We start from the raw sequence: 14403 nt of genomic DNA on the forward strand, positions 1-14403 counted from the left end.
ATGTTCTAGAAACTTTTCTATACATTTGAAATTATTTGAAGTTTCAAAGTCTGAAATAGTTTGAAAATAAGTTATTTTTCAAAAAAATTACCACAGGAAATAGTCAAAGCATATTATTTTGAACATGTTTGACCATGACAAAATTGTCAATTTTTTTTAAAGGACTAGCTTCTGAGAAACATCTAAACTCATTTAGAGTCAATTTGAGGAAGAAAGCAGACCACTCTAGGTAATACTTTGTTCAATGTATGAATTTGGTCAATAAATAAATTATTACTATGCAGCAATAAAATTGAATCTCTTGGGTAGCTAGTGATCTGACACTGTAATTTAAAAGTTAGCAAAAATATTCTGAGCAATGAAAACATTAGCACAAGTGATTAGCAATCTAAGGTTACTACTACTACTAATATTTCTATACACTAGTAAGTTTGGACAGCTTGTTTTGTTTTGATATTTATGCTTTGTTTATAATTGGGGGGAGAGAACATATTTTATAAAAAGTCAGCACTAAAAATAAAACCTCTCTATATATAGTTTATAAATATCAATTCATATTCTTATTAGAAAACTAGGGGCCCAGTGCACGAATTCGTGCATGGGTGGGGTCCCTCTGCTTGGCTGGTGATCAGGGCCGATAGGGGCGTCTCGCCCAGTCCCGATTGGGGCCGATCGGGACCAGCCAGCCAGTGGGAGGGATCACAGGAGGCTGGCCGGCCGCAGGAGGTTGGATGTGGGAGCGCACTGACCACCAGGGTGCAGCTCCTGCATTGAGCGTCTGCCCCCTGGTGGTCAGTGTGTGTCATAGCGACTGGTCGACCAGTCGTTCTGGTCGTTCAGTTGTAACGGTTGCTTAGGCTTTTATATATATATAGATAACACAATGTAGCAATTAAGAGTACAGTCACACTAGAGTCAAAGAGTCTTGGATGACAGAGACCTGGTTCTGTTTTTGGATAACAGGACCCTTGCACATGTTACTTAACTTTTCTCAGACTCAATTTATTTTCCTGTAAAATGAGGATAACAATAGTTTTCTTACTTTACTGGTTTGCTGTATAAAGGCCTTACATTTAGGTAGTACTGAATAAATGGTAGCTGGCATTGTTATTGTCAGCTATAGCCATAATAAAATCCAGTTTCAAAAATTTATTTATCAAAGCAACATTTATTGAGTGGTAACTAGATGGCAGGCACTGACTATTCTTGATCAAAAGAGATTTAAAAGAAGAACCAATCTGACAGGTTAAATAAGACATGTATAAATAATCTATACATATAAAAGACTAAGTGAATGACCGTACATCTGTCTGACCGCTGACCAACCGACCAACAGGTACATATGACACGCACTGGCAATTTAAAAATAAACGTTGACTCGCACATACGGGATACATATAAAGCTCCCATCGAATTTTAATAGTATTACTCCTTCGGGAATGCCATGTCATAAATTAAAATTGAAAGTAGGTGCAATCATCATGCTACTGAGAAATCTTAATAGTAAATGGGGTCTTTGTAATGGTACCAGATTTATTATCAAAAGATTGCAACCTAACATAATCAAAGCTGAAGTATTAACAGGATTTGTGGAAGGAGCAGATTGTTATGATTCCAAGAATTGATTTTTCCCCATCTGGCCTCCCATTTATATTAATTCGAAGATAGTTTCCCATGATGCCAGCATTTGCAATGACTATTAATAAATCACAAGGACAAACTGTAGACAGAGTAGGAATATTCCTACCTGAACCCGTTTTCAGACATAGTCAGTTACATGTTGCTTTCTCTTGAGTTCGAAGAGCGTGTGACGTTAAAGTTGTAAATACTTCATCACAAGGAAAATTAGTCAAGCACTCTGAAAGTGTTTTTACTCTTAATGTGATATACAGGGAAATATTAGAAGATGTTTAATCAATTTATCAGTCCTTGTTTTTATCAATGTTTTTATTGTTTTTATATCACGTTGTTTTTATATCATGCCTTTGTTGTTATAGCATGTTGTTATTATTTATTAATCAATTTATATATTATTTTCATATCGATTTTACTAATTTTCTTCCAACTGACACTTCTGTTATAGAGAAAGGCGAATAGTGATATTAAAATATTTCTTCTAATTAATTTCCTTTTAATGTGCATGAATCCATGCACTGGGCCACTATATAATCATAATGTAACAAAGAAATAAAATTGTAATGACAAAAAAGTTAAATAGAAATATCACATTTAGTATGAAGAAATCAGAAGGTTTCATGGAGAAGGAAGTACCTGATGTGGGCCTTGAAGATGGGTAAGATTTTTGGAAATGTGAGCAGAAGATAAGAGGGACATGAGAAGCAAAATATCTAAGAGAAGAACGGAATGAACAAGTTTTCAGAGTATAACTAATAGAGAGAATAGCAAGCAAGGCATTTTCTGTAATCTTGTCTGGATAGACCAGAGGAGATGTGTAAGTTAACAGAAGAAAGGCAGAATGGAGGACAATACAGGAAGGGTCATAAAGTTCTGGCTAAGGAATCTGAACTTACTATATTACTCACTGGTAAGCCAGCGAAGGGGATGCTAAGTACAGAAATTAACTATCTTCTTATCTATGAACTATAAAATAAAGTAAAAATGAGAACTGATCATGAACCACATCTTACTTTGGGCCAGCTGACATCACTGGACAACTTTCCTCTGTACAGAAATCTGTGATTGTTCCATAAAGCATGTTGATCTGATTGAAAAAATCCACAGCTGCAAAGCAAATATCAGTTATAAGTAAAATATTTAATTTTACTAAGCAGAACCTAGATTTATCAGTGTTCTTTCTAAACATATACAGATTTCCTAGCTTTTGTTAGTGATTTTTAGCTAAATTCCACTATGGTCAAAAACTGTGTTATATCATTTCAATCATTTCAGTTTTTTAAATGCACCTATGTGTAATCTGAGGTGCTTAGGCCACATGTCCCTCACGTCAAGTCTATTAAAAATGGCTTACATTTTTCTAATTCCCTCTTGACTTTTTTTTCCTCCTCATTCTGTCCATTAATAAAAGAGTGTTTAAATCTCCCATTATGACTGTGGATTTGTCTATTTCTTCTGTTCAGTCAGCAGTTTTATTTTATAGACATAATTAGAGACATAAATTCAGAACACCATATATTCTTTGTGAAGTGAACCATTTATCATTTTAAACTCTTCCTCTTTATTGTTTTGGGTTTTATTTCTGCCTTAAAGTCTACTTTGTCTGATATTAATATGACTGTATCAGCTTTCTTTACATTAGTGTTTAACTTTTTAGTTTCAACCTACTTTTGCCGCACCCACTATTCAAGGATAAATATTACATATGGTGACTTTGAACTAACCCCTGTTCCCTCTTTATTTAGAATCCTAAAATCCCCTTTTTCATCCCATTAATTACCCATGACCAGCACTTTGCTTTTTTAATTTCAGACTTTCTATAGCAAAGAAAAAAACTGACTTCAAAAGGAGTCATAATTGCTTATGAAAGTAGAACATTAATGAGCATTACACGAAATTTAATTTTACAAGTTTTTCTCTTCCCTCTTACCTCATAAAGAGCCAACATTTACTAAGTAATGACTCTGCAACTTAATAATTCTTAAGTTGTCCTCCACAAGAACAGAGGGCAACTTTTAGCTTTGAAATAAGATAAGTCTGAATCCCAACTCCAGTTGAGTTACTTAATCTCCCTGAACCTCAGTTCCCTACCTTTAAAATTGGGTTTATTATGGAGCATCCTATATAATAAAGCAGTAATATGCAAATTGACCATCACACCCTCACACAAGATAGCCACCCACATGTGGCCACAAGATGGCTGCCCCCATGTGGCCACAAGATGGCCGGCAGGGAGGGCAGTTGTGGGCGATCAGGCCAGCAGGGAGGGCAGTTAGGGGCAACCAGGCCAGCAAGGGAGGGCATTTGGGGGAGGACCAGGCCTGCAGGGCAGGGGAGTTGGGAGCGACCAGGCCTGCAGGGAGGCCAGTAGGGGGCAATCAGGCCTGTAGGGGAGGGCAGTTGTGGGGAACCAGGCCTGCAGGGGAGGGCGGTTGGGGGGGAATAGGCCTGCAGGGGAGGGCAGTTGGGGGCCATCGGGCCGGCAGGGGAGCAGTTAGATGTTGATCAGGCTGGCAGGGGAGTGGTTAGGGGGTGATCAGGCTGGCAGGGAGAAACTGTTAGGGGCAATCAGGCAGGCAGTCAGGCGAGCGGTTGGGAGCCAGCAGTCCTGGATTGTGAGAGGGATGTCCCAGATAGGAGAGGGTGCAGGCTGGGCTGAGGGACACCTCATCCCCCCCTGCCACCACCACCACCACCAGTGCATGAATCTCATGCACCAGGACTCTAGTTAAAAATATATATGGCCAACATTAAGTGGGCATTAATAAATATTCATTTCCTTCCACAAATTAATATATGACCTCAGAATTCGGTGCCACATAAATTATTTATAAGCCATCCATCCAGCTTTTTCCAGAACCCTGAACCTTCTGTCTTCTTTAAGCTACCACTCTTTCTAGCAGCAGAATGTTCAAAAGCAGGCTTTGGTTTCTGGCTGTGAGACCAGTTGTTGAATTTGTAAAGATTTCCCATCTTCGACCATTTATCTTCACCTGGCAGGTGAACTGAAGCCAAAAAGCCATTAATATACCAATCTTATCAATAAATTCCCTTCACTCCCTTATGTACCCAAAATGTTTATTTAACCACTGTCAGTGAGTGGAAATATCTAGTCTCAAATCCTCTTTTCTTCATCCAGAGTCATTTGGGAAGATTACTATAATTAAGGAAAATTTTAAAACCCAATACTTCAGTCAAATGCTGTATTTTCAAGGCAGAATTTCTGTTCTAAGGGGACACTCTGAAGCTCCAGTTCAAAGTAATTTTTGTCTAGCTATAATTGCAAAATGCCTGTGAAATTTTAAAAGTTCCTGAAGTTCTAGACATTTCAGTAGTACAGTCACTCTGTTCTGGCAATTGAGATAGAGAATACAGACAGAAATTGATGATCTGTTTTTATACTTACAAGTAAGAATCTCATGTAGTACAGAAGCTCTATGCTGCCTTCCTTAGATTTTTAAAATAAGCGAGTTATCAAGTAAATGATACTCAAGTAAATGATACAAAAAAGGCACAAACAAGTACAAAAAAAGAATGCACATAATCAATTGGAAATTTATTCTGTATATTATTTTGAAGTGTCACAGAACCATCTTATAGGTAAGATGACCAGTAAAGCAAAAATCACTTTACTTCTTTAGTAACTAAACCCTCTGGGTCCAGGAAGATAACCACATTATAATAAACACTACTTGTATGCAAATGCTGTCAGAGTAACATTTTTAGACACCTCAGTAATAAAATCCTTTAGATTCCTAAAAGTTATTGGTGGGTAGCTGCTCAATTTATAAATCCAATGATATATTTCAAATTATAATAACATCACATATTACAAGAAAAATATTTTGTTTTTTCTTAAAGCCTTGACATATAGTGTATATTTTCAATTAAATTTTATTTTATTTGCTAGATTCACATAAATTACTCCAATTATTAAATTCTGATAGTTTCTTCACTAATGCTGAAAAACCCTGAATATTAAAAGTACCACTTTTATTCCCCAACTTTCGCTGGCTTAATTTCCAAGAATACATTACTTTTTACTTACATGTTTTTCTTCCTTGGTGCTAAGACTCTCATAAATATATTTTATTAATTTCACAAATCACTAGTGACTTGTTTTTAAAAAAATAGCATTAACTTAGATAACTGAATATGCTACTGAAAGAGGCAATTTAGCAGAGTGCTTAAAGTGCAGACTCTAAAATTCTATAGCTGTATATTAGAGCTCAGGGTCTGCCACTTAATAGCTGCATGACCTAGGCAGATTACTAATCTTTCTGTCTCAGCTTCCTTATGTCTTAAATTGGAATAATCATAGTACCTACATCATGAGGTTCCAAATATGAATAAAATAATCCATGTAGACAGGATAGCAGAGTGCCAGACACATAATTAGTGTTTCATAAATATTAATTGCTGTGATTATTTTTTTCCACTAAAGATGGTAAATCTATGCTTTGTATGTCATTATAACAGAAACAAGAATTTTAGAAAACTCTATATTGAGAATAAAATACTGGTAACATAAAGGATAAAGTGGATTGAGCTATCACTATACTGTGATATTAGGTTGCTAACTAGGTTCCAGAATAGACAGCACTCCAACACTCACCTATAATGAGGCTACTAATCTAATTTAGAGTCTTCTGCGAAACAGAAAGGCTACTTACTGTTCACTGCAACCCACTCATTGAGATCTTCTCCCTCAGGAAGCATGACAGCCATCCGGAGATTGCCACTGCCAAGTGTGGCTTCTGCATGCTTTAAGAGCTCATACTGGTGAGAACCCTCTGGTATGTTCTTCTTTGGTTTAAATGTTTTAGAGGAGCGGCTACCACTACAAATACACAAGAAAATAAAGGCACTTCAATATTTAAGGCATGACTTTCAACAGAGTCAACTACACTATATTACTGGATAAAATAACACAGAGGTAATCCTAAATGTCCACAAATAAAGAGCCCTAAGTTGTATTGGCTACATTAAATCCTGGCAATATAGTTGCTGTAACCAATGTGTTTGAGACCCAAAACTCCTACAAACCTTCTCTATATTCCCTACTGCAACTTCCTAGGAGAAAAAGAATTTTTAGTTGTAACTATCCAACTCTTCACAATAAACTAATGATTCAAGATTACAGGTTGCAGCCCAGCTAACATGGCACAGTGGTTGAGCGTAACCTCTGAATCCAGAGATCAGGGTTCTTTTTTTCTTTAAAAAAAATTTTTTTTTTTCCCCCAGAAAAGAAGGGAGAGGGAGAGAGAGACAAAAATATCAATGATGAGAGAGAATCACTGATCAGCTGCTTCCTGCATGCCCTGTACTGGGGATCAAACCCACAACCCGGGCATGTGCCCTTGACCAGAATCAAACCCGGGACCCTTCAGTCCACAGGCCAACACTCTATCCACTGAGCCAAACCAGCCAGGGCAAGATACAATTTTACATGAATAAAACACAAAAATCCTAGAGCAAGAAAGAAAAGCTACATGTTCTTCTACCCAATTATATATAGGTGGCGTCAGCAATCTTAATCCATAATTCTAGGTATGTAGACAAGAAGCTAGACATTAATATAATTGGTTTGCTCAAATTTCATATGTATTTTTAAATGGATCAAATGAAATTAGTCTTAGAAATGATTTTAAGAATTTTTAAGAGATGGATTCTTTGGTTAATGCTGGCAAGTTCTTATCAAATTGTATTATATCCAATCATCATCCTTTCTCAATACTCCCCTTCTCTCTTCATATGAAAAGGAACAGAAGGACATCAGCTGGACCTGCACTCAGGAGGGTCAGAGCCTCATCTGTCCCCAATACCATCTACTTATTGAACCACTCTGCTCTGAAGTTTTAGGCTTCCAAATGTTTTCTTGATTGCTGTCCCACCCAAAATTGGTTTCCACAAAGCTAAGTAAATCTACCTCATAAGAGCTTATGCTTGGGTAGAAAGAAAAAAATAAATCTGAGTTCGATTTTGTGAAGGTCAGCTTTGACACTTATCAGCTATGTTATCTCAGGCAAATTACCCAACTTTCCTTGGGCGTATTTTTTCTTTAACAGTGAAAGACTAATAAAAATAACAAAACATCACCACAACCTGTATCATGGAACAACTGTAAAATAAGAAAATAATATGTGAAAAAAGCTTTTAAAACTGTAAAAGGCTTTGCAAATGTTAATATTTTCATTATCCTTCCTTTTCCTGAACCAGAATGACTCATAATAAAAAGAAATGGTAGTGTAATGTGCAAAAGCTTTCTTTCAATGTCTATTCCCATCTTCATCTCCTAAGACTGGATGCAGAAAAACAACACCTTACTTTGGAAACAAATGCTTTTACACATCAAGTTCAAAACAGATTTTTTTTTTTTAAGTTTGCTTGTTTTTTGTTGCTATATCTGTATCAAGGTTCAATGATCTCAGAATAATTGTGGGGCTAGATTAGAAATCAAGAAAACAATCTATTCCTCATTTTGCTATTTTCTTCTTATGTTACATAGGCTTCAATTTCTTTGTTTTTGAAAGTCTGGAAAATAACTTTTTACAAAAGGGTATAGTTTAGAGATGAGATCATGTTATAAAATGGTTTTAGTTCCCTGGGGACTTTCATCTCCCTTCTCTGTTTCCCATTTCCATGCACATTCATAATTCCAAAATGCTTTCAAGTTCCCATTTAATTTTCCTTTTCTGGATCTTCTGCTTTTTTGAGGCAGAATAAACCATTTTAATACTAACCATTTTAATACTCTATATTTTTTAATATTCTTTTTTAAAACGATATTCGGCTTTTTCTTCAACTGTTACCTGAAACTTCTACCAGTATCCACTCTACCCTAAAAGTACAATACTGCTCCTTTCCTTATTCCTAGGTCCAAACGCCAACTGACAGACCCCTCAAATTCAAAAGCACAAATACCAAAGCATGTACACAAAAGACCTCACCAAAGAATATAAGCTATTACAGCAACAATGTATGGCCAAATGCTTATATATCACATTGTATTTTAAGATATTTGATACAAATATTAAAAAACATTTTTTGTAACAGAAAGTATGTTGGCCTTCCACTCACCCATCTAAGAAGAAATCGGTGTATCAGAAGAATCTCAGAAGAAATATTGTGTATCCTTCCACAATATTTCTATACAAGCATAAGAATGCTTGTGCCCGTTTCTGTTTTTACACAATTATTGTATACTAAAAATATTAAATCTTGTTTTTCACTTAATATATCCAGGAGATTGTTTACATTAAGGTAGAAGTAGATATACTTCATTCTTTGTAAGGATTTTAGTATAGATATATATTTTAATCAGTCACTTATTGATAAACATTTAGGTTGTTTCTAGTCATTTGTTACTATAAATGATGCTATAGTAAATATCCTTGTGTATTAGCATACTTAAAGGATAAATTCATAGAAGTAAAAAACTGTTATGTAAAAGGGAATGTACATTTTTTTAAAATATATTTTTATTGATTTCAGAGATGAAGGGAGAGGGGGAGGGAGATAGAAACATCAATGATGAGAATCATCATGCCCCCCCCACTGGGGATTGAGCCCACAACTCAAGGTCACAGTTTGATTCCCAGTCACAGAATGTACATTTTTAAATTTTATATAAGGCCCATTTCCCCCCCAAATAAATTGTACCCTTGTACAATCCCATTAATGATGTATGATGAGAGTAGTTATATACTTTTTTTGGTCTTCGAGAACAGCAATTCAATGCTAATTTCTCTTGGACAGCTCCCAAAACAGTGTTATAACTACATGAGAATTTAGAGCTTTTTGATTGGAATGTGAATGATATATTACATATAAGGGATGTTGTATTGATAATTCATAACATTAACCTGAAGTATTTTCTTTCCAAATAAACATCCAGAATTCAGATTTCTTTTCCCCAGTACTCTTATTCATAGTTTAAGGCCAATCAATTTCTACAGCAAGACAGGGTGGTTTGACAAGTAAATAACTGAGCCCAAAGGGAAAACTCTGAGCACATATCCCTTATAATTAGCCAGTTTTATCTAACTTTTATAAATTTCAACAGCATCATTTATTTTCTCTTTGAGATACTAACGAATAGATTAGGCCCCATAGTGACACCTAGATTAACGCCCATAAACTGGTTCTAACCATCTCAACACTCACATCCATCATTACCCTTACTTTTAACCCTTTATTTTTAACTAGAGGTCCAATGCACGAAATTCGTGCAAGAATAGGCGTTCCTTCCCCCGGTTGCCAGCACCAGCTTCCCTCTGGCACCCGGGACTCGGGCTTTCCTCCGGCCGCCAGCAGGCACCCAGGACCCAGGCTTCCCTCACAGCCCGTTTCGTCGGGAAGGTTGTCCGGAAGGACGTCTGACCTAATTAGCATATTACACTTTTATATATATAGATAACTATTAATGAAGTTGGTATTTTCTAAGTTGGAGCAGTGGTTCTCAACCTTCCTAATGCCGCGACCCTTTAATACAGTTCCTCATATTGTAGTGATCCCCAACCATAAAATTATTTTCGTTGCTACTTCATAACTGTAATTATGCTACTGCTATGAATCGTAATGTAAATATCTGATATGCAGGATGTATTTTCATTGTTCGAAACCCACAGGTTGAGAACCGCTTTTTGATTGGAATGTGAATGATATATTACATATAAGGGATGTAGTCACTAGAGAATCTTAAGGCTGAAGGAATTGGGGGTGGAGGAGATGTATAGAGAACTAAAAAAGGGCATTAGTAAGAGTTAGAATAGATATCTGTATATTTTGATACTAAAGAACACGTCAATATATTAAAAATTACAAGCAAATTAACATCAATTTATTTGAGTCTCTATTCCTTCAAGATTAAGGGAATTACTCTGACCACACAGCTAGTTAAATGGCAGAAATGGGATTCAAGAACAGTCTATTATCTTGAACAAGTTACTTAACATTACCAAGCCTCAGCTTCCTCATCAATAAAATGGGAATAATAGCTACCTTACTATTGAACCCTGTGGTAAGAACTCAGTATTAGTTATCTTTGCTCCACCTCTAGGTAGCAACCTGTCATTTACATCAGTATCTCCTTCCATGGGTCTAAACTCTAAAGTCTAACATTAGCGATCAGGTACTTGATAAATATTTATTAATTGACAGTTACAATCAACTTCAGGCTGAAAACTCCTTATCAGGATAGTAATGATGATAATTAATATTAACTAATATTTACTGCAGGCTTTGTGCTCAGAAGTATTTTACAAGCACTATCTTATTTAATACTCATAACTTTATGATGTACATACTATTACTTCATGAGTAATAAAAATGAGGCTCTAAGTACTTTAATAATTTGCTCAAGACTAGAAAAGTGGTAAATTGAGGAGCCAGAATTTAAATCTAGGATTTAAATCTTTAAAGCCCACTCTTTTATCCACTCCCCAACACTATATGGTGTTTACCTTTATTTTCTATCCAATTAATAATTTTCTTTTTATATCACCAGTTTAATCAAGTCATTTATGAAGCAACACAAGTCTAATTTATGCTGAAAGAGTTATTAGCTGGCACATTTTTTAAAAATATATTTTTATTGATTTCAGAGAGGAAAGGAGAGGGATAGAAAGAAACATCAATGATGAGACAGAGTGTCTCAATGATCGGCTCCCTACTGGGGATTAAGCCCGCAACCCAGGCATGAGCCCTGACTGGGAATCGAACCGTGACCTCCTGGTTCACTGAGCCACACCGGCTGGACAGTGGGCACATTTTTAAAACAATCTTCAAACTACCTAATTCCATTTCCTCTCCTCTCACCTTTTCTAATTTAGATGAATACTTAGTACTGCCATTAAGAAAAAATAAAATTCCACCACAGAGCAGTTTCCCCCCAAAGGTTTCAAACACACTTATGCTTTTAGAAAGGTATTATGCACCAGCAAAACATGTTAGAAATTATCAAAATTAAGTAGAATGTGTTCTAAAAATAATAAAGTTAAAGACTATGATTACCAAAAAGACAATATTTTTAAAAAATTTTATTGAATTTATTGAGGTGACATTGGTTAATAAAATTATATAGGTTTCAAGTGTACAATGCTACTAGGTGTACCAGTTAATAATGGTGGATTTTGTAATCAAAGAAAACACGATAATTTCAAGAGAAACATTAAAAGTGCTTTATTCAAAGTAATGTCCATCGCTAGCTACACATTTCCTTCATCTTTCAGGTAATTTGTGGGTACCATCCCAATAGAACTTTTCTCGTTTTGAGGCAAACCATTCAGATCCAATTTTTCACTTCTTCGTATGTTTTTAAGTGCTGCTCAGAAAGAGCGTATGCCATCGATGGGAACAAGTGGTAATCTGAAGGAGCAAGGTCTGATGAACACAGCAGATGGGTTAATACTTCCCAGGCAAGATCTTTTAATGTATCTTTAACTGGTTTTGAAGTGTGTGATGGTGCATTATCATGAAGCAAAATTACTTTGCCGTGTCTTCTGGCACATTTGGTCGTTTCACGATCAAAGCGTGGTTCAAATTGATTATTTATTGTCAGTAGTGATCAGTATTAACGGTTTCACCTGGTTTTAGAAGCTCATAATACACTACACCTTCCTGATCTCACCAAACGCAGAGCGTTGTCTTTTTCTGAAGTGATTTGGCCTTGCAGTCGATGTTGATGGTTAACCTGGATCAACCCATGATTTTGTGTGTTTGGGATTCTCAAAATAAATCCACTTTTCATCGCCAGTCACAATCCGATGCAAAAAAGACTTTCTTTCGTGCCGTTGAAGCAACATTTTACTGATGACTTTTCGGTTTTCCATTTGTCTTTTGTTCAGTTGATGTGGCACCCATTTTCCTTCCTTTAAAATCTTTCCCATTGCTTGTAAATGATCAGAAATTGTTTGCTGAGCAATGTTTTAATCTTTCTGCAAGTTGTTTTTGAGTTTGACATGCATCTTCATCCAATAATGCTTGTAATTGTTGGTCTTTGAACTTTTTTGGTTGACCTGGATGTCCTTTGTCTTTCACATCGAAATCATCACTTTTAAAGTGTTTAAACCAGCGTTCACAAGTATCTTGAGATGGAGCATGTTCACCATAAGCTTCCTGAAGTATACGATAACTTTTTCTTCAAAATAATGAATTAAAACTTCCCACAAATGCTCTTTTTTTTAAAAAATATATTTTATTGATTTTTTACAGAGAGGAAGGGAGAGAGATAGAGAGAGTTAGAAACATCGATCAGCTGCCTCCTGCACATCTCCCACCGGGGATGTGCCCGCAACCCAGGTACATGCCCTTGACCGGAATCGAACCCGGGACCCCTCAGTCCGCAGGCCGACGCTCTATCCACTGAGCCAAACCGGTTTCGGCGTAAATGCTCTTTTTTTGGCACGAAATTCAACATGTTTAAGTGTAAAAATATCTATGATGTTAACACCTTCAGCAAATTTGACATATGAAGTTTTGAACCTTGCTGTCAATACAACAAAACAGCATACGTATCAAATTGCATATATATCAACATATGTGTAACTCCACCTATTGAAAAAAAATCCACATTATTAACTGGTACACCTAGTATAATAAGTATATCATCGGCATATTGTATTGCGTGTTCATTACCCAAAGTCAAGTTTCCTTCTATCACCATTTATTCCCCCTTTACCCTCTTTTAACTGCCCCCACCCCCCTTTCCCTCTGGTAATCACCATAAGGTTGTTAAAAAGATAATTCTGATTCAAGAAAATTAACAATTTAAAAAGAAAAGAGAAAGAAAATTAGCAATCTGAACAAACATATCTACTTACATTTCTACCTAACATCCCCTTTAAATCATTATTATTAACTAGAGGCCCAGTGCACAAAATTAGTGTACGGGGGGGGGGGGGGACAAAATTAGTGTACGGTCCAATCTGGGACCCCTCGGGGAATGTCCAACTGCCAGTCGGACATCCCTCTTGCAATCCAGGACCACTGGCTCCTAACCACTTGCCTGCCTGCCAGCCTGATGCCCCTAACTGCTCCCTTGCCTGCCAGATTGCCCCTAACCACCTCTGCCTGCTGGCCTTATTGCCCCTAACTGCCTCTGCCTGCCAGCCTGATCGCCCCCTAACTGCCCTCCCCTGCTGGCCTGATCGCCCCCTAAACTGCTTTCCCCTGCCGGCCTGATTATCCCTAACCACCTCTGCCTCGGCCCCCACCACCGTGGCTTTGTCCAGAAGGACGTCTGGAAGATGTCCGGTCTAATTAGCACATTACCCTTTTATTAGTATAGACTAGAGGCCCGGCACACAAAAATTTGTGCACTCGTGGGGGGGGGGGGCGGTCCTTCAGCCCGGCCTGCGCCCATTCACAGTCCAGGACCCCTTGGGGGATATCCACCTGTCGACTTAGGCCCACTCCCCGGGGGATCAGGCCTAAGCCTGCAGTCAGACATCCTTCTGGCAGCCAGGGAGCCCTCGGGGGAAGTCCGACTAAAGGCTTAGGCCCCCAAGGGATCGGGTCTAAACCGTTAGTTGGACTTAGTGCTGCCACGGAGGTGGGAGAGGCTCCTGCCACCACCACTGCGCTGTCCAGCCATGAGCCAGCTTCTGGCTGAGTGGCACTCCCCATATGGAAGTGCACTGACCACCAGGGGGCAGGTCCTGCATTGAGCGTCTGCCCCCTGGTGGCCAGTGCGCATCATAGCAACCGGTCATTCTGCCGTTCGGTCAATGTGCATATTAGCCTTTTATTATTATTATATAGGATGTC

The 14403-nt window shown here is 37.4% G+C and overlaps 1 protein-coding gene across 1 annotated transcript in view; it reads right to left on the reverse strand.

Moving 5' to 3' along the window:
* MOB1B (MOB kinase activator 1B) overlaps positions 1–14403 on the reverse strand; it is a 46088-nt gene that overhangs the window by 11354 nt on the left and 20331 nt on the right. The window contains exons 3-4 of the mRNA XM_023758658.1: positions 6309–6475; positions 2649–2742 (exon numbers count right to left, since the gene is read on the reverse strand). Of these exons, the coding sequence (XP_023614426.1) occupies positions 2649–2742; positions 6309–6475 (261 nt within the window). The remainder of the gene's footprint in view (positions 1–2648; positions 2743–6308; positions 6476–14403) is intronic.

The sequence above is a fragment of the Myotis lucifugus genome, unplaced genomic scaffold (genome assembly GCF_000147115.1).
Source record: "Myotis lucifugus unplaced genomic scaffold, Myoluc2.0 scaffold_136, whole genome shotgun sequence".
NCBI classification, from domain to species: domain Eukaryota; kingdom Metazoa; phylum Chordata; class Mammalia; order Chiroptera; family Vespertilionidae; genus Myotis; species Myotis lucifugus.